The 17,546-nt window shown below is 47.9% G+C and overlaps 1 protein-coding gene and 1 long non-coding RNA gene across 3 annotated transcripts; both read left to right on the top strand.

The window, feature by feature from the left end:
* The first annotated feature begins 1,039 nt into the window (after positions 1-1,039).
* On the top strand, positions 1,040-8,955 carry LOC130146468 (uncharacterized). Its single transcript, XR_008820919.1, has 3 exons — positions 1,040-1,145; positions 4,953-5,043; positions 7,600-8,955. It is a non-coding gene; the product is annotated as an uncharacterized LOC130146468 (long non-coding RNA).
* A 2,394-nt stretch (positions 8,956-11,349) lies between these two features.
* Positions 11,350-14,512, top strand: ID4 (inhibitor of DNA binding 4). Of its 2 annotated transcripts, none has more exons than XM_056333355.1 (3): positions 11,350-12,021; positions 12,644-12,702; positions 13,078-14,512. In XM_056333355.1, the coding sequence occupies exons 1-2, from the start codon at positions 11,613-11,615 to the stop codon at positions 12,655-12,657; spliced, it is 423 nt and encodes a 140-aa protein (XP_056189330.1). In that variant the 5' UTR covers positions 11,350-11,612; the 3' UTR covers positions 12,658-12,702; positions 13,078-14,512. The 2 variants fall into 2 exon arrangements, with proteins under 2 accessions (XP_056189330.1, XP_056189329.1); XM_056333354.1 differs by having other exon boundaries at positions 11,350-12,014.
* The last annotated feature ends 3,034 nt before the right edge of the window (positions 14,513-17,546 follow it).

The raw sequence follows: 17,546 nt of genomic DNA on the forward strand, positions 1-17,546 counted from the left end.
GATGGGGGGTGGGATGCGGGGCGGGCGGCGGGGAGCGCAGCGCAGCGCCCGCAGGATTTGGCGTCCGCGTTGCCACGGCAACCGTCCCGGCGGCGCCAGGGAGCGGGTGACGTCACGCCCCCGGCGCCGGCCAGTCTGGGCCGCCCGGCCCACGGCGTCGGCGGGGGGGGGGGGGGCGGGAAGGGGGGAGCCATCGGCCCCCAGCCCCGGCATCGGGGGTCGTGTGGCTGCGCGGGGGCTCCCCGCATGCCCGATGCCGGGGCTGGGGACTGATGGCTCCCCCCGCAGCGCCCTGTCCCCGCCGCGGGGGACGGTGGCATTTCCGCGGGGGCTGTCGCCACGGCTCGTTGCCACTTGGCCCCCGCTAGCCCCGGGGGCCGGCTGCCCTGGCCCGGGCCTTGCCAGCTCCATTGTTGGAGTGGCGGTGCCTCTGTTTCCATCCTCAATTCATTTGCGGGCACTTTAGAAAAGCGCTTTCCTGCGGGAACAGGGGCTTTTCACTGCGCTCCAGCGCGGTCCGCGATCCCTGCCAGCGCTCCCAACTTCCCGCATTCAGCCTCCAAGTTTCCCACTGCTTTCAGCAAGGAGATTCCCACACCGCGCGGTACCTGACCGTACTGGCAATTCAGCCGGTTGCAGTGCAACCTCCTTGCAGTGAGCGGTTCCCGTATGGAATTCTTCACCGCATTCCCGCTGCGTTTCTTCATGAGGGGGATGCATCCCTCATGGAGCGGCGTGGGCTCAGGGTGGGAAAAGCAGGTTGTTCCTGCATGTAGGCTGTTACTTACATAGATCCACTCTTTACATTTGTTTCAGTGGGCTCAGGACAAAGACCACTCGGCAAAAGCCAGTGTAGCTGCTTTGTGACCCAGCAGGAGAGGCAGGTTGGGTTTAAATACAAATTTCTCTCAGCAAAGACATTAAAGCACTGCAGAGTGCAGGTTTTTTGCAGTGAATGAAATGCCCCCCCGTCTGCCAGAAACTGCAGCTCCTCTGTATTTTATCTCTTCTTCATTGCGCAGCACCTCTAGCTGTGGGCCTCAGAGCCTGCGTGCATGGGAGCTCTTCCAGGCTGAGGAGGAGGAGATCTGACATGAGGTTCCTTTACCAGTAAAATCTTAGAGTGACTTCAATTAATTGCACAGGTTTGTGTTTTATTTCACTTAGCATTTGCTGAGTAGCTGTTAGCATCCAGGCGGGTGGGACGTCTGCAATGATTTTCTTTGTAATTCTGCTTATTTTAATTCTCCTGTTAATAAATTGGTTTGGTGCGTAAGTTCTCAGGGAAAAAAAGGAGGTGGAGACCAAACCTTTAGGAATAATTACAACTGCTTGCAGTCATACAGAAGCCTTGAAGGCAGCAGAAACTTGCTGAAATGTCACCCATCAGCTTGCAGACCCTCTGCCCAAACCTTGCCACACACAGCAAAGGTGCAGCCACCCCAAGGAGCACGAGCAGCAGTGTGAGAGGAGGCATGTGGGGAGCAGCAGCATCTCGACACAGGGCTGGGGTGGGCAAAGCATCCTGGGAGGATGGGATGCAGGGACCCCCCAGGGCCGGCCATGGACCAGGGGGCTGGGGAGGAGGAATGATGGCAAGGGGACCCGTGCATCCCGCCAGCAGTTCAGCCCTAACCCTGAGGATGGACTTTTAAATCAGTTCAAGCGGTGCAGATATCAAGCAAGGCAATAGCTAACCCCCTGCAAAAGTCGGCAGGTGAAGGGCCCCTGCCTTGTGGCAGACCGATGGCACTGGTCATGGGTGTACAGCTGGGCGCGAGGACAGGCACGTGTGAAGGGCTCACCCTGCAAACGCTGATTTAATGGAGGTCGGCTAGTCCACACGCATGTGGCGGGATCAAACACTCCCCTTTCTCTGGTTTGCTGGACACTTTGGAAATGGGAGGGTGCAAACAAGCTGAGTTTATGTACGTATGGTTTTAGCGTGAGTTAAGTCTTTCCAATTGTAACTACTCGATATGATGTTTAAATCTAAGTGACTTGTAACCTTTAAAATCTTGCTGGGATTTTAACACCGCCTGCTTTTGATGACTGCTTAAGGGAAATTAATCAGAACCATCGACAGTCAGCCATCTCCATCAGGTAACTTTGCAGTAGAAGAAATAAATTCCAGCTGGTGGGGGAAGGGAGAGAGCGTCCTGAGAAACTGGCTCCTCCGCTCCCATTGATCATCACCTGCGCTGGACCTCATACAGCAGTTTAATCCTATTCTCTCCCTCAAAGGTTTCAAGCCCCTGCAAGATCCTGACTGCTAGGGAACAAAGGCTGGTATGTGGTTCCCTCAAAGGTCAGTCATTAACCTGCCCCAACAACAGTTTTAGGAAGATCAAGGCAATGAAGAAAAACTAAGAAAAAGCACTTTCACTTTGGAATGAATTGTTCAAAATGCCCTTATACATTCAGTTTTATTCCCTTTCAGCTCCGCACTTTTTAGTTCCTGCACGTATTTATTTCTCATCAGGAATAATGGCAAGATTTGCTTTCCCAGAGATTTGACCTTAAGTTTACTCTAGCCACAACACTATAGAACATTTCATCAATTATGAATGTACTCATGTGTATAGAGGAACTGGCAAGCCAGCTTAGTAATGCTACCTTGTTCTGGAGACTTACCCTTATAAATAAATTAGGGGCATATCTTTATGAAATACCAGAAATAGAAGATGAAAGAAAAAGGGGGAAAAAGAGAGAAAGCAAAACAGAGGAAAAGCAGAGAAAGAAAGAGAAAGAAAAGTAAGAAGGGAAAGGGAAAGAAAAGGAAGAAAGAAGGAAGCAGAAGAAAGATGGAAAGGAAACAAAATCTAGAAAGCCACATTTTTCTAAAGATAAAAGGACAGAGGCTAATACCAAAAGTGCTTTCTCTGTGATTTGTATTTTCTGTGCCTGTGTGTCTCTGTGTGAGAGACAATATAGTGGACTTGCAGTAGCCAGACTATCAATAAGACATTTATTTCCATAAGTTATTGATGACCCTTTAGCTCACAAGTGACAGGCCAAAGTAGAGCCACGAGCAACTTCTGAAAGGTCATCAATAACAACTGAAAATAAATGTTTTATCCAGTGCCTTCCCATTGTGTGTCCTGTTTATGCAATGCCAGTTTAAGTTTCACCTGGCATAGTTTTTAATGGGCTGTAACTACCTCAGTCCCTGTCTACAGCAACCAAGTCTTCCAGCAAAGGGGGAAGGAGGACACACACACCCTTCCTTACTCACATGCTCCATGGAGTACCTTTTGTCAGATGCAGAGGTAAAAGCCTGCATCTTTCAGCACATCAGGATGAAACAGTACCCTAAAGAGTGAAAGGAGAGACTGCCACCTTACTGAAACATTAAAGACCATGGAGAATCCTGATGCTGCAAGTGTAAGAGCATTCAGAAGAAAGGAAATCCAGAGGGGACAGGGAGAAAAAAAACAAAAAGGAGAAGCTGAGATGCAAGGCTGTAAATAAATTATGCCTCATGCTAAGATTAAAAATACATAATATTCTATTAATGTATTTCTAATAATAATTCATACCATACTGCAAGGAAGATTGATGCGTTGTGTGTGTTCAGGAGTTCCTGGAGGCAAAAGAAAGCTCTTTATGTCTATAAGGAGTCTCTTACTCCCAGTGGAAAAAAAAGACTGCAACAGACACTGGATACAACGCAGTGGGGACCAAAAACTTACTTTGCATAGCCATCACCACTAACCACAATGTCTTTTAATCAAACTTTTGTATATAAAATTTCAAATTTTCTTACTCATTTGTATTTCCACATTTTAAAAAACAAGTTTTTTGAGAATCAGTTCTCAGGCACTGGATGTAGAGTAACTATTGCAAGAGGCTGGTCTGAAATAAGCTAATGACTTTGTATCCAGTGGTGAAACTTCTGCTCACTTGAGCAGCCCTTATACCCACATCCTTACTCAGGCAAATAAGCTCATTAACTTCAAGACAAACTTTCTATATAAGCAAGGATTTGTGCTGCTTTTCAAGTCGATTTCTCCATTGAGGTAAATTAAGACATTTGCTTGAGTAAAATGTATCGGTGCTTTAAAGTGTTGAAAGAGCATGTTAGTGGAGTAAAAATTACCCAAATAAATGTCATTAACACTTCAAGGTAAGTATGTGGAAACATACTGGGATGGAAGACAACTTGAAATAGTTACTTTGCATAAGCTGTGTGATTACCCAAAATATTCTTATATATGCACATCATTTAGCTTTAGGAAAACGAAGTCAAAATTGTAAGAAAATTTGCATGTTGAAGCATTTTTAACAGCAATGTTGAATATGTCTTTAAAATAGTTTTGCATGACTTACCCCCTGCACAAGAAGCGAAAACATGAAGAATTGCTATGCAATTACTCTAAAATGGAAAATATCATTCATTCCCACTTCTTGTAGGGGAAAATTAGTAAGTAACAGAATATATTTAACTGTGAAGAATTGCAGTTCATGGATCATTGTCCTATATTCTTCTTACATCCATCTTTCTTTTTTCTGCATCTCCAGACATTTGCACCCTGCAATGTATATCTTGATTTAAATTCACGGTGCTACGCAGTGGTTTTCATTAGGTGTTGTCCTAATAAGCATATAAGGTCATTTTAGTATATACAGTTGCTGGAATTAAAAGTCATCAGTGTGACCCTGTCTGCCTAAAGGAGACATTACCTGTCATTGGGTTTTTTTCTTGCTCTCTAAACATGAAATCCTGCAAACACTGGTTTCTGTCAATGAAAGCTGAGGGCTCTTGTTTTCTTAAGTGACAACTTTCTCAGAAGCTGTGCAGGCTATAAGGAATGACCGCAGAAAGCATCCTACCACCAAAACTCATCTTTTTAGCAGACCGCTTTTTCAAACACACACGAGTACAGAAGCAAATTAAAATGGTGCTATAATCCTATAAATAATCCTCTACTGTTCTCCTATTTCTTCTGCAGGATGGAAGACCAGAATGAGAAAGAGCCTTTTGCTTCTGTCGATAAGCCCTTGGTAGAGCCTCGTGTTATGGCAACAGGAACTCTATGGCAGGTAAATAAATAGATAATAAGGTTACAGAATGCTGCATGCATTGGAAGTGCATGGCATGGCCCATAAACAGCTGTGGTCAGGGGATTTGGAGATACATTGAGCAGCTTCCCCTCCACACACACGACCACCAGACTTGAATTTCTAGTTCTTTCTGACTTCTGTTCCCCGCAATGACGCCAATGTGACTTGAGCCAAATCAACAAACAGCATTTTCTATAGTGCTTTAAATACTGGTCAGGCTGTCACTAGCATGAAGCAAAATGCAGAATCGTAAATTAGTATTTGGCAAGCAGGTGATAGCTGAAAGTGACGCTGACCCATAAAAGTACTTTGAGAACCGACTGCAGTTACGGAAAACATGGATGCATTTCCAGCAATGCAGAGGAAGCAAAGGTCTTTCTGTCTACCCTTGGATGTCCCTTTGCTGTGGGAAAGGCTGTCTTCACAGTCAGGGAGAGAGAGGTGATGTCTTCTCTTAATTTACAATAAATACATAAATAGATAAATAAAGATTAAAAAGATAACCCCCAAAGATTTGAACAGTTCTTTAAAACACTCATTATATACAAATGTGTTATATCAGCTTTCAAACTGTAAAATAAATAACAAATGTGTTAATATTAGCTTTCAAACTGTAAAATGTCGTATTGCTATTGTTTCTGCAGGGTTTTTTTTGTGGATTGAACTTAGGCTGCTTTTGCTGATGAAGCTCTTCAGGTCCCCTGGAAATAAATACCAGTATCATTGGTGTAATGATAACATATGCAGATGAGCATGTACACATCCAGATACTTATTTAATTTAGGTCGATTTGCTCATTGCCCCTGTAGGCTGCATTATTTGTGTGATTATAGAGCTCTTAATGCCAACTTGAAACCAACATGAAAATAATACGAGGCGGTATCATACCATCAGTTTTCAGGCAGATTGACTGAGGATTTCTGTCTAGAAACAAAGGGCACGACACTGCACATAAATCTGATCTAAATCTACGCAAAATGAAATTAAAGAAGTTAAGAGTCCAAATTCAATCTGTTACTATGTAACTCGGTTTAATGGAGTGCTCCTCAGGAAACTGCTCCCAATACTCCGAGATTATTTTCCCCTTCCCCAGAATCAGCATCTTGATTGCTTATATTTGGACCACACTGCAGAGGGCTGTCAAACATGAGTTATCTTTCTTGCTACAAGCTTGCTTTAGTCAACACAGAAATCTGACATTACCCAACACACCCAGTGTTTTTCTGGTCACCTGAACAAAGCAACCTTCTGAAGTGACATTCGCCTTCGGCCACCAGGCAAATGCCAGGGCGTCTGTCAGTGACATACCAGTGTTGCCTGCTGCCGCAGCCTCTCAGAGGGAGAAGGTGGGGTTGCACAAATTCACTTTTTTTCAAAAAAAGAAAAGAAAAGCTCTTGCAGATACTAACCCTGTTACAGCCTTTTTTGGTTCTCTCCCCTAACTGAGGTGAAATATTTCTTTATGCATTCATTTGCATGTTTGTGTAAAAAAGAGCTTACATAAGCATCAAGCCATGGAGAAGTTTTGGGGTTTTTTTAATCTGTTCCTCATCTTTCCAAAATGTTTGGTGTCACATGATTTTTTGTACCATACGAAGCTGAAGGAGAGCATAAAGAGGTGGGTAGGAGCACACTCCTGGCATTAGAAGGATGCTCTAAATTGGACAACCGCGTGAACATGAAAAAAATAAATTAAAAACTCCCTTTTGCCTGTGAAGAGCTGTAGCGAGCAATCAACATATGCTTTTCTTTTTATTTTATATTAAACTTCATGCACAGAGGGCAATGGGGAGGTGAAGGTCTTGAGAATCTCTTAGGTTTTCTCACTAAACAGAAAATTGTATCATGACCTCAACCAGAGAATGAGAAAAAACCCCATCACGTTAAGTGCGGCATGTGACTGGTATTTAGGGTTTGGATTTGCAGAAGACAGGGACAACAGCACTGAAGAGGACTTGCACTATTTGGGGAAAAGGTTTGAGTGAAGAAGAGTTTGGAAAAGCTCTGGTGAGGAATCATCCCTGGTGAGGAGTGGTACCAGAAGACTGATGGATTGCGGTCTGTTGGTGGTCTGCAGACTGAGGTGACTTCTCTGTGCTCCCTGAACGCCTGATGGATCTTCCCTGACCCATTTGGAGGACCCATGGGGTGTCACTGCAAAGAAGCCCGCAGCCTCACCTCCAGCCCGGTGTCCAAGGATACAGAGGCATGTAGGAATAATAATCCAATAAGAGATTTACATGTTCTTTCCTTCATCTCACTCCTCCACCCAATTTTTCATTTCATATCACTATCCCCTGTTGCCAAGAGGAGTTTATCTATGGTGTTTGATAAGGGAGCACTAAACACATTATAGTGCTATTTTAAATGACATCACAACTAACTAGATATTTTAATTGAAGGTAAATAACCAACATTATTGCCTTTTGAATGATAGCAATAGTGGAGAGTAATGGCACCACTGAGGAATCAATTGCTATTTCCCTCATAAACCATAAACCATTCAGAGATTTATAATGTTTTTTTAATGATCAGCCCTTCTAGGTGTTGAGCAGCTCCTCTGAGATCCTGAGTCTTCTGGCTGCCTGCTGAAGTCAACAGGAACGGGGGGCAGGGAGTCTCAGTATCACATACCTGTGTGCCCACCAGGATGAAACTTGTCCCACCTCAAGCAGCCTCAAGCAGAGGAAAGCCTGGGATTTTACTGCACCACCCTGATACGGTGTGCCCCAAGCCCCAAAACAGGGACACTTGACTCAACCACTGTTTCATAACCTGCTTAAGAATAAAAACGCATTGTGCATTTGTGTGCATTTCATGCCCTCTTAAGGTAGGTATAGCAAGTAACCTTGTGCAAGAAACCGCTTCCTTGCTTGCTTGCTTGCTTCCCTTTGCCTACCTAAATGTGTTCCCTTCAAATTTTATCTGCCCAGAGACTCCTTTAACGAATGCAGTACTATCCAATGCACCAGCTGGTTCAGTGGCATCGTATCGTGCACAAACATCTGTGGATCCAGAGTGCCGTCAGAGGAAATGTCCTGTATTGCCTGCTTGGAAGGACTGTCCCCCTTCCCTGGAGCCATGGCCCAGAGACGGTGTCAATGTCTCTGGTTCATTTTTTCAGCCAGAGTCAATGGCATGTTCATATACTCAGACCTGTGCTGACAAACTCAGCCTATGTTACTCATTAAGTTCAATGGGATTATCCTCATGACAAAGGAGATACAAGGCCAGTCATTAAGTTTTCATGTTTAACTTGTTGTACTTTGGTTTTGAATCACAAGTGACTTTTTTAAGCTCCAGAGAGCACCTGTGATGTGATCTGAACTCATCAGTTCTCTTTTAATGGACCTAACTGGTCCATTCAAGCATTATCGGGGATCTCGTGGTAATATTGCAGGAGCTGGTTACAATGGAAATTCATGTCAGCTCTCTGGATGTGGGAGAAGAGCACAGAAAACCCCAGCCAAGACAGATGAACTCCTCCAGCCAGCCAGGAAGGGACCACATGCTTAAAGATGCACAGAATTTATTTTAAAACTCCAAACTCAGTCTGGTGAAAAAAAGGGAGTGTTAATCCCTATATAATCATGTCATGAAAAATATTGCTATTAATAGGACAAAAGCGTGAACACTAGCTACCATCCCTCTCTCTCGTGTACATACATCTTCAGGGATGAAGAGTTTCACTATGCCTACCTCCACTGCTAACATTCCGGGGTTTCCAACCCATTTCTAGAGCAATTTACTCAGCATCTGGTGCACATCCAATCTAAATTTTGAAAAAGCAGCCGACCCAACCTGCTCCCACTTAAGTCAATGACAAAACTCCCATTGACTTCAAGGAGAGCAGAAGCAGACTGGCTGTTAACAGGGAATTGGTGCCTATTGTTCAGCCGAGCATGTCGGACTAGCATGTATCAACTTCATGAGTATCAAAGGGAGTTACTAGAGGAAATCCCCTGAATATTTATGCGATAGTTGAAGGGGAGGGCTGTTTTTCCCCTCTCCCACATACCTCTGCTGCGATATGTTAGCTACGTGAGCACGCACAGCCTTGCCACTGCTTCAGCAATGCTTACAGACCCTTGGGTTTCCCTGTGTACCCTCTACGGTGGAAGGAACCCGATGGAAAAAGAGGTCTGCGGCAAATCCCAGTTCTTCACGGCTTTCCAGAAATACTGAGTCATCTTCGAGAGCCAACGTGGTCTCAGGGAATTTGCTACGGGGCTGCTACAGAGCGTGTGTGTGTCTGTGTGAGAGCATGCGTGCCTACAGAAATAATCTGTCCCAATGAGCTTTGGGAGAGCTAAAGAGGAACCAGTTACATACTGGGGTTCCCAGAGACTTCCACTGAGATCAGATGAGCTCCCAGGAGGGGTTCAGTACAAACAGAACAACCCAATATTGTGGGATATCTAGTTTCACACAGATTTTAATTAAATGGGACCAGCAAGATTTCAGCTCACCATAATTTACAAATATATATATATATATTTTTTAGATAGCACACTGAGTCTGTCCATATTACCAGGACTCTGAGAAACAAACAACATGTAACCATACAGTATGCTTTAAAGGCCCATATATCCCATATGTATTTCCACCTTGGGAGACTGGGAGACTGCAAGCAGTGGAGTTTTACAGAATAAAAGCAATGACTGTGGCAGAACTGGGATCATCCAACCCATAGCTAATGGAAATACATCTTTCCCATCGCACTGTCATGATGTAGCACACAAATCCAGACCTCAGTCTAGATTTACACCTCAAAGATTTACACCAAGCACTTAGATTTTGTGCCGAGAGAAGCCCAACTGCCACGGATGGCACTGGTAATGTGGGACAAAATAAGGAAAACAAGGGTGTGAGTATTTGTAAGCAGAGCCTCAAAACATATGTTTTTAAAGGGTGAGAGAGAATGAAAGTGTGCTTCATTATACGCTTCAGATGATCCAGTCTCACCGCTCATTCAAGTTCTGGGTTTGACAGCTTCCCACTGTATCCTTTATATATCACCCGTTGTGACTAAGCATTGAGGGGACATGCAATCATTAATCACCATTATGGATTTCTTCCCTTCTGTTGGGTTTGACTTACAAGCTTCGGGGCAGATCCTGCAGCCTTTACTCCTCCCCGCAGCCCTTTGGCCAAGCCATCAGCCCAACGTCGCCCACGGAGCCCTCCGGGCGCTGCAGCATCGGTAGGATTGGGCGCTGTGTTTCCAACACCCGCATCCCATTCCAACACGCGACGGCTCCTAATGCACAGCAGGAATTAGCAGAAACTTTGAACACTGCATTATTAAATTAAAAGGTTGCAATCTGCCATGAGATGACTTAAGCAGGACCTGGGAGTATGTGTCTGTTATTTTTAATGCTCTGTCTCAAAGTACAGAACTCCGGACATTTCCAACATCATATTTAAAACATGGTACATCTACTAATACGTGATCTGGTGCATTAATGGACCAAATTAAGTTACAGGTATGAATTTTACATAAAATGGATTAATATTATATGTCATGGAGGAATTTTAAATACTCCATCTCCATGCATTTTTAATAGTTATGTGCTCTAATTTAATGTTCCCAGGCATTGCTTCGCTTGAAGTCCCTAAACTCTCCTCCTTCCCCCTCCCCTTCACCACCCCCACCCCCCCAAGGTTTCCTTGGGATTTTCCCTGCCTTTAAACCGGCGTCCTGAAGTCCCTCAAAATATCTGTAAAGCCGGGCTGGGTCTCCGACACCGGGCGGATAAAATCGCGTTTCACGACCCGAGGAGATGGGGGGGGGGGAGGGGGGGGGGGGAGGGGGGGGCGGGGGGGGAGCCGCCTTCCTCCGGGCGGGCGGCGGGGAGCGGGGCCGGCCGCGCAGGGCTGCGCTCGCCCCCGCGGAGCTGCGCGGCAGCCCGCGGGGGCGGTGCCGAGGGCCGCTGGGCGGCGGGTCCCGCCCGCATTCCCGCAGTCCTCCCTCCCCGGGACCGCCTTCCTCCTCCTCCTCCTCCTCCTCCGCCGCCGCCGCCGCCGCCACCGCCGCCGCCACCGCCCCCGGGGGTCAGCGCCAGCCGCCCGCCCCCTCCAGCAGCGCCACCGCCCCCCCGGCCCCGTCGCCATTGGCCGGCGCAGCGTTCCGGGGGGGACACGCCGCGCTCTGATTGGCTGCGGCGCGGCACCGTGGCGCCCCCCCCCCCGCTCCCCGCGCCGCGCTCGCCTTGCCCCGCCGCGGCGGCGCCCCCGCCTCCCCCCGGCACCGCCCGCCGCGCCCCGCGCTATATAGCGGGCGGCGCGGGCAGCGACGGCGGCAGAGGCGGCCGTGGTGGCAGCCGGGTGGCAGAGGGCGGGTGTGTGTGGCCGTTGTCGCGCGGCCCTGCCAGCGCCTCTCGTTGCATCCCGGGGCGGGGGGGGCGCCCCGCCGGTAGTGCCAGCGAGGCTGCGGCCGTGCCGCGCTCCCCGTTGCGTTGCGGGTGGTGCGTTGTGCGGCTTGCCCGAGGTCGCCGGAGACGGCAGCGGTGGTGGAGAGGGAGGTCTGCCTCCCTCCCTGCGGCGCGATGAAAGCCGTGAGTCCTGTCCGACACCCCAGCCGCAAGGCGCAGCCCGGCGTGGCGGGCGGCGGCGGGGGACACCCGGCCCTGCGGTGCCTGGCCGAGCACAGCGGCTGCAAGGGGAGCCCGCCGTCGGGCGAGGAGCCGGCGGCGCTGTGCCTGCAGTGCGATATGAATGACTGTTACAGCCGGCTGAGGAAGCTGGTGCCCACCATCCCGCCCAACAAGAGGGTCAGCAAAGTGGAGATCCTGCAGCATGTCATCGACTACATCCTCGACCTGCAGCTGGCTCTGGAGACGCACCCGGCGCTGCTCCGGCAGCAGCAGCAGCAGCCGCCCGCCCTGCACCCGGGCAGCTACCCCGCGGGCACCCCCAGGACCCCGCTGACAGCCCTCAACACTGACCCGGTAAGAGGTGCGTGCCACGCCACCCGCGGCTCGGGGCGCGGAGCGGGAGGGGGTCAGCGCCGGCCGCCTTGGCAGCCCCCCCTCCGCGGTGGTACCTCACCGCCGCCGGCCCCGTGGCTCTGCCCCTGGAGGGGACGGAGCGTCGGAACGGCCGAGGGTGCGCGGGGGGGTGCCTGCATCCCCCCGGTGCAGGCAGGCACCCGCCCGGTGTTTACCGTGTAATTACGGGCTCTCGAGGGAGCCGCGGTAATCGCCGTGTTTGCACACAGGGAGCTGCCCTGCGCTTCCAGCGCTCCGCGGAGCGCGGCGGGGGCCGGCGGCCCCGGGGCTCTGCGCCTTGAGCGCCCACGGCGCGACGTGCTGTGGGATGAGGGGGGGCGGCTCCCCTCCGCGGGACCCCCGTGGCAGCCTGGCGGTGCATGCGGCCGGGCAACGGCGTGCTCAGTGCCCCCGGGGGCTCCCCCGGCTGGGCGGGCAAGCCCGCCGTCCCCGGGGCCGGTACCCGCTTGCGCACCCCCGGTACTCGGGGGCTGCCAGTGCCCTGTGCGCAGGGGTGGGGGTGTCTGGGGAGTGGGGGGAGATCTCAGTGTCCTTCGCCCCCCTAACTCGCCGTGTCCGTTGCTGCGCAGGCTGGCTCTGTTAACAAGCCGGGGGACAGCATCCTCTGCCGCTGACCGCCGCTCCGCAGGTGAGTGCCGGGGGGGCAGCGCAGGCTCCCGCACCGCCTCTGCCGGGAAGCCTGCCGAAGGGGGGGACCTCAGCCCGGCGAGACATTTTTGCAGGAGGCTGTGGGGGTTTATTTTTAATTACGGGGTGGTTATTTTATTTTCTTTAATTACCGGGTGTTGTGGTTTTTTTCCTTTCCCCCCTACCCCCGGAGCGCTTCTGGCTGCGGCGTGCAGCTGCGCATCCCTCCGCCTGGCCCAGCCTGGGAGCTGCGGTTGTTGTTTGACCTGGTTTGTTTTGGGTTGTTGATCAAGCATGTCTTGTGTTTTGTTGGTGGCGCCAGTCGGTCTGGAGCGGAGCGGTTCACACACCCCCTCTATTCATTCCTCTCCCACAGGTGTGCGGAGGCACCGCGGGGGGCGGGCGGCGGGGGGGGTGGTGGGGGCCGGCCCCGCCGCACCGGAGGAAGGAGCCATCCAACCCCCCCATCCCCAGCAATTCCCATGCTTCATCCCGGCAGACCCAGCCTTTTCACCGTTTTGCACGTCCGTAGCAGCCCCCCCGTCCCGTCCCGCCCCGTCTCTTCTCTTCGCTTCCCAGCAGATGCGAGCGGCGCGGCCGCGGTGCAGGCGCCTGGTGGACTCGAGCAGCAAAAGTTGCCACTCAGCCCCTGGTTAGCGAGGACCGAGCCGAAAGCAGACTTTAGAAGCGTTATAACTCTTTAAGGGGCCGAGCAGCTGAATCTTGAAGCTTTACTAATCTACCAGAGCATTTGTAGATATATTTGACATCTATTGTTTAAAATAGATGGATTTTATTGGGGCCCAGGGAACTTTCTACTCCCTGCAGGAATGTTACATATTGTATAGTTAAATGAGTGACATTTCATACTGTGTATATATAGAGATGTTCTATAAGTGTGAGAAAAGTATATGCTTTAATAGACTGCTGTAATTATAAAATATTTTTAATTAAATATTTTTTTGTAAATATTATAAAGGTGTGTATGTTTTTTTTAAATCTGTGGGATTATCTCTTTAGAAAAACCACAGCTCAAGTACAGAGCTGCTAATATGGAAGTATCTTGAATGTGTAGGGCTTTTTTTTGTCCCCAAATGTCCTTTAGACTCAGAAGTTACAGCTAATAGCTAGTGGTCCTGCATGATTGCATGAGATGTCTAATTGCAAATAAACTTGTTTGGAGTTCATACAAATGTGTTTTCCTCAATCTAGACTTAAAATGTTTGTAAGTGTATTATACATTTTGAGACTACACTTTTGTCATTTAGGCACAGGGGTTTTTAGTGCATTCTATAAAACTAGCGGTAAGATATGTAGTGGTTTTTTACTTAGAAAAACAAATTCTATCTAGTTTTTGCATTATGGGGGCGATGCTTTAGATCTTTAATCAGCTTTTTTTAAAATCTGCTGTTGCATCAGATCAAGAGTTGTTCTGGAACTTCATTTAGCACCAAAAGGTTTTATTGCAAACTTGCATTCCTACAGCCTAGTGATCACTTAAAAAAGTGAAAACAGTTCTCTGCTTGCAACCAAAGGGCAAAACCATTAACAAAACCAGTTGCTGTTTCCTTCGTCCAAAGAGTATTAATACCGAACTGCAGAAAGGCACATGGGCAAAGTCATTATGATCAGTGATGTAAATTCATCTTAAAATTAAGTAGACCAAAAATCAGATAACTGCGTCAAGATTATTTTTCTAGTACAAAATGACTTACGTTTACCTGTAACATAGCTGCAGTGAAAATCCTGTTTAATCTCTGTGATGTGTAACTACTACATGTGAACATTAAACTAGATTTACCTGTCTTTAACTGTGATTTCTTCAGCTTATTTCTTCCATCCTCTGAATGTGCACATTCTCTCCACTGATTTTGTACGTACCGTTTGACGGGTGGATTAATCTCACAGCAGGGTTTTGTACCTTCAGGTCTTCCAGCCTGTGAACTGGTGTCCAGGCTCAGTGAAAGATGCTCGCCTTGTGTGATCAGTAGCCTGCGTGCTAGTGAAATGGGATTTTTCAGAGTGGGAGAATTAAGTAGGATTTAATTGGGTGCTTTGTAAATAGCTAGCCAACTGTGTGTGTAACATGGTCTGTTTGACTAAAAAAAGAGAATTTGATTCAAATTTATACAAGTGTCAAAAGTACTATAACCCAAGGGACAACTTCTATGAAATTAAATATTTATAAGGAAATTAACTACCAGGGTCATTAGCTATTGACTACAGTGATAATGTCAACAAGATGAGCATTCTCTTAATCAAAATAATTGCGTAAAGATCAAATCAAAAAGTGGCTAATGCATCTGCAAACAGAAGGCCTGTGTCACTGCAGATGCATTGAAAGTAGGGGTGTTCCACAGGCTGCCCTGTCGGGAGAGATGGGGAGCGGGTCCCTGCCTTGTGTTCCTCCAGCTCAGATGTTGCAATAATAGTAGTTTAACGAGCAAAATCCATGTTCCTGTAAAACTTAAGTCCTGAACTTCCCATTCTGCGTCCCCAAGTAATACAGTGACAGTACGAATGCTATCCGTAGGGCTTTTTACTGCAGTTTGGGAATTCTTCTGTTGTGTTTAAAAAAAAAGCAACAATTTTCCAAAGGAAAGGTTTAAATTGATGTTTGTTTTCTTTGTTTATCCTACTAATATTTGTAGTCTCCTGCTTTAGCTTGTATAGCTCAGCGTATTTTGTACACGGTGTTTCAGTAACATTAGTTCTCAATACCCCCATTTGTTTCTCTCCGCTGTTGCCAAATTGTGGTATTCTGTTACACAGCAGAGGAAGGGGGCAAAAAGTGCTGTCTTAAAATACGAAGCTACCTTGTCGAGTTTCTACATATCAAAGCTGGTGTACCCTGGGAGAGCTGCTCACCCACTGAACTGCTCTTCGAAGGAGGGCGTACCAAGCCCTGGATTGTTTCAGGTCAGGGCAATCTCCTGCTCAGTGGCTTAGGGGGTTGGTTTTGCTTTTTTAAAAACTGTTGCGGTGCAACAAGTTCGGACCTTTAGAAAATGTAGTCTTATTAAAGAGCTGTGAAAATTGTTTCTGTTATATAGCATTCTTGACAAATGTGAAAGCCTGTGTACAATACTCAAGAAAGCTCTTTATCAGAGCATGGTAGATGCTCGTCTTGATTTATTCCTAATGCTACGTATGAAACCTTCAGCAAGGAATACCTGATCGATCGCTTCCTGATGGCTGGAATCAGTACAGTCCTAAATACAGCCAGAGCTACTATTATTTTTCAAAGATTAATTTAGAGTCTTCACCATATTATAATCCCATATCTTGTTCAAATAATGTTCTCCATATAGCAAAAGGCGTAAACGTTGGAACAAAGGCAAATTAAAAGGACTCTTTTCTTCTAACGCCTTGGATTTTCTCTTGGTCACAAAAGCATTCCTTAAAAGGAGCTTTTTGATTGCGTGATGAGGGTTGTGGTGAGGCTGCCAGATTAGGAATTAGGATACCAAATTCTGTTCCCAGCTCTGCTACTGAGGCTCTTCTGTGATCTTGAGCAAGTCACTGGCTGTCAAACAAACTTCCAGTTTTCCACTTGCAGCGTACCAGTGGCAACATGTACTCATCTTTATAGAAGCAGGGAGATGAACCAGGCAAAATGCACTTGTGGGTTTTTACTTCATCTTTCTTAAGGGGATTAAGTTTCAGGTAAGAAAGGCAGCAGAGGGAAAGCAGGGGTGATTGTCAGGAGAGCCTTCCAAGGAGGAGCCGACTGAGACATACACTGTGCGTAGAGGCCGCGAGGAACCTCTTGCCTGGGACACTGAGACTGTAAAGGACTAGGAAATTGTCTGGAGGAGGAACATCTGAGGGACCTAGGTCTTTTGTGTCCCTGACTGGTACGCTGCCTGCAGAGCACAGCGATGGATGCTGCTGGCGCTGCCTGTCCGTTTCGGGGAGCTGCAGTGCGGAGGTCCCAGTCCTCGCAGATGCTGAGACTCCCCTCTGAAATTTCCAAATGATAGGAGGTGCTCCTTTAGTGCAAAAGCCAAATGCCAGCTCTTGCAGTGATAGCTACATTTCCCCCGCTGTTTCACATGGGAATGGTATTTATTTTCACTTTCTAACCCATATAGAGTTGCTTTTAAGCAGTTGTTGCGTTTTCAGCCACAAGCGAAGTGGTCATAAAGAATGCTATAGCTGTCCTGCTGGTGGTTCGGAGAGTTAATGAATAAACCATGCATAGGATAAACAGGTTTATGCAAATGCAGAGCAGCACTTTACTATTATTTGTATTTTCAATGCTTTTGTAGCTGTAGAAGTCACATTTTTGTAAAACCTTTGCAGTTGGAATGAAGAAACCACGGTACAAGCAATTCAAGTAATTGTTTTAGATGCAACGCAATTTGCTGGCTTCTCCAATAGTAAGGCTTGCAATACTAAATAGTGTGCTTCCAAAACAGCATTGAAAATGTTTTGCTCTCCAGTCTCAGAACATGTGATCTGAAAACACAGGCTAAATATATTCCCCGCGTACAACTGCTTGCTTTCTTGCATTAGAAAAATCAATCCTTTACTCTTATTGCTGTGTAAGAGAAAACTCGTGTGCTGTGCCAAGCAGGAGAGCCTGCTTTCCCAAATGCCCAAAGCAGGCACGAACACACCAGCCCTGGGAGCACATCCCAGCTGAGCTGGGGACCAGGCACCCCGGGGCTGTGCAGCACATGGGAGCTGGGCTGCGGGCAGCAGACGGTCAAGCACCAGCACCGTGCTAGCCAGAGCCGGTCTCTCAGCCACCACATCCTGGCCATGCCTCCTCAACAAAAACCCTTTTCCCCAAAAATTCGCAGGAGGCAGGCTATGGCATAGATTGCTGTGCGATCCCAG

This window comes from Falco biarmicus, chromosome 3 (genome assembly GCF_023638135.1).
Source record: "Falco biarmicus isolate bFalBia1 chromosome 3, bFalBia1.pri, whole genome shotgun sequence".
Classification (NCBI taxonomy): domain Eukaryota; kingdom Metazoa; phylum Chordata; class Aves; order Falconiformes; family Falconidae; genus Falco; species Falco biarmicus.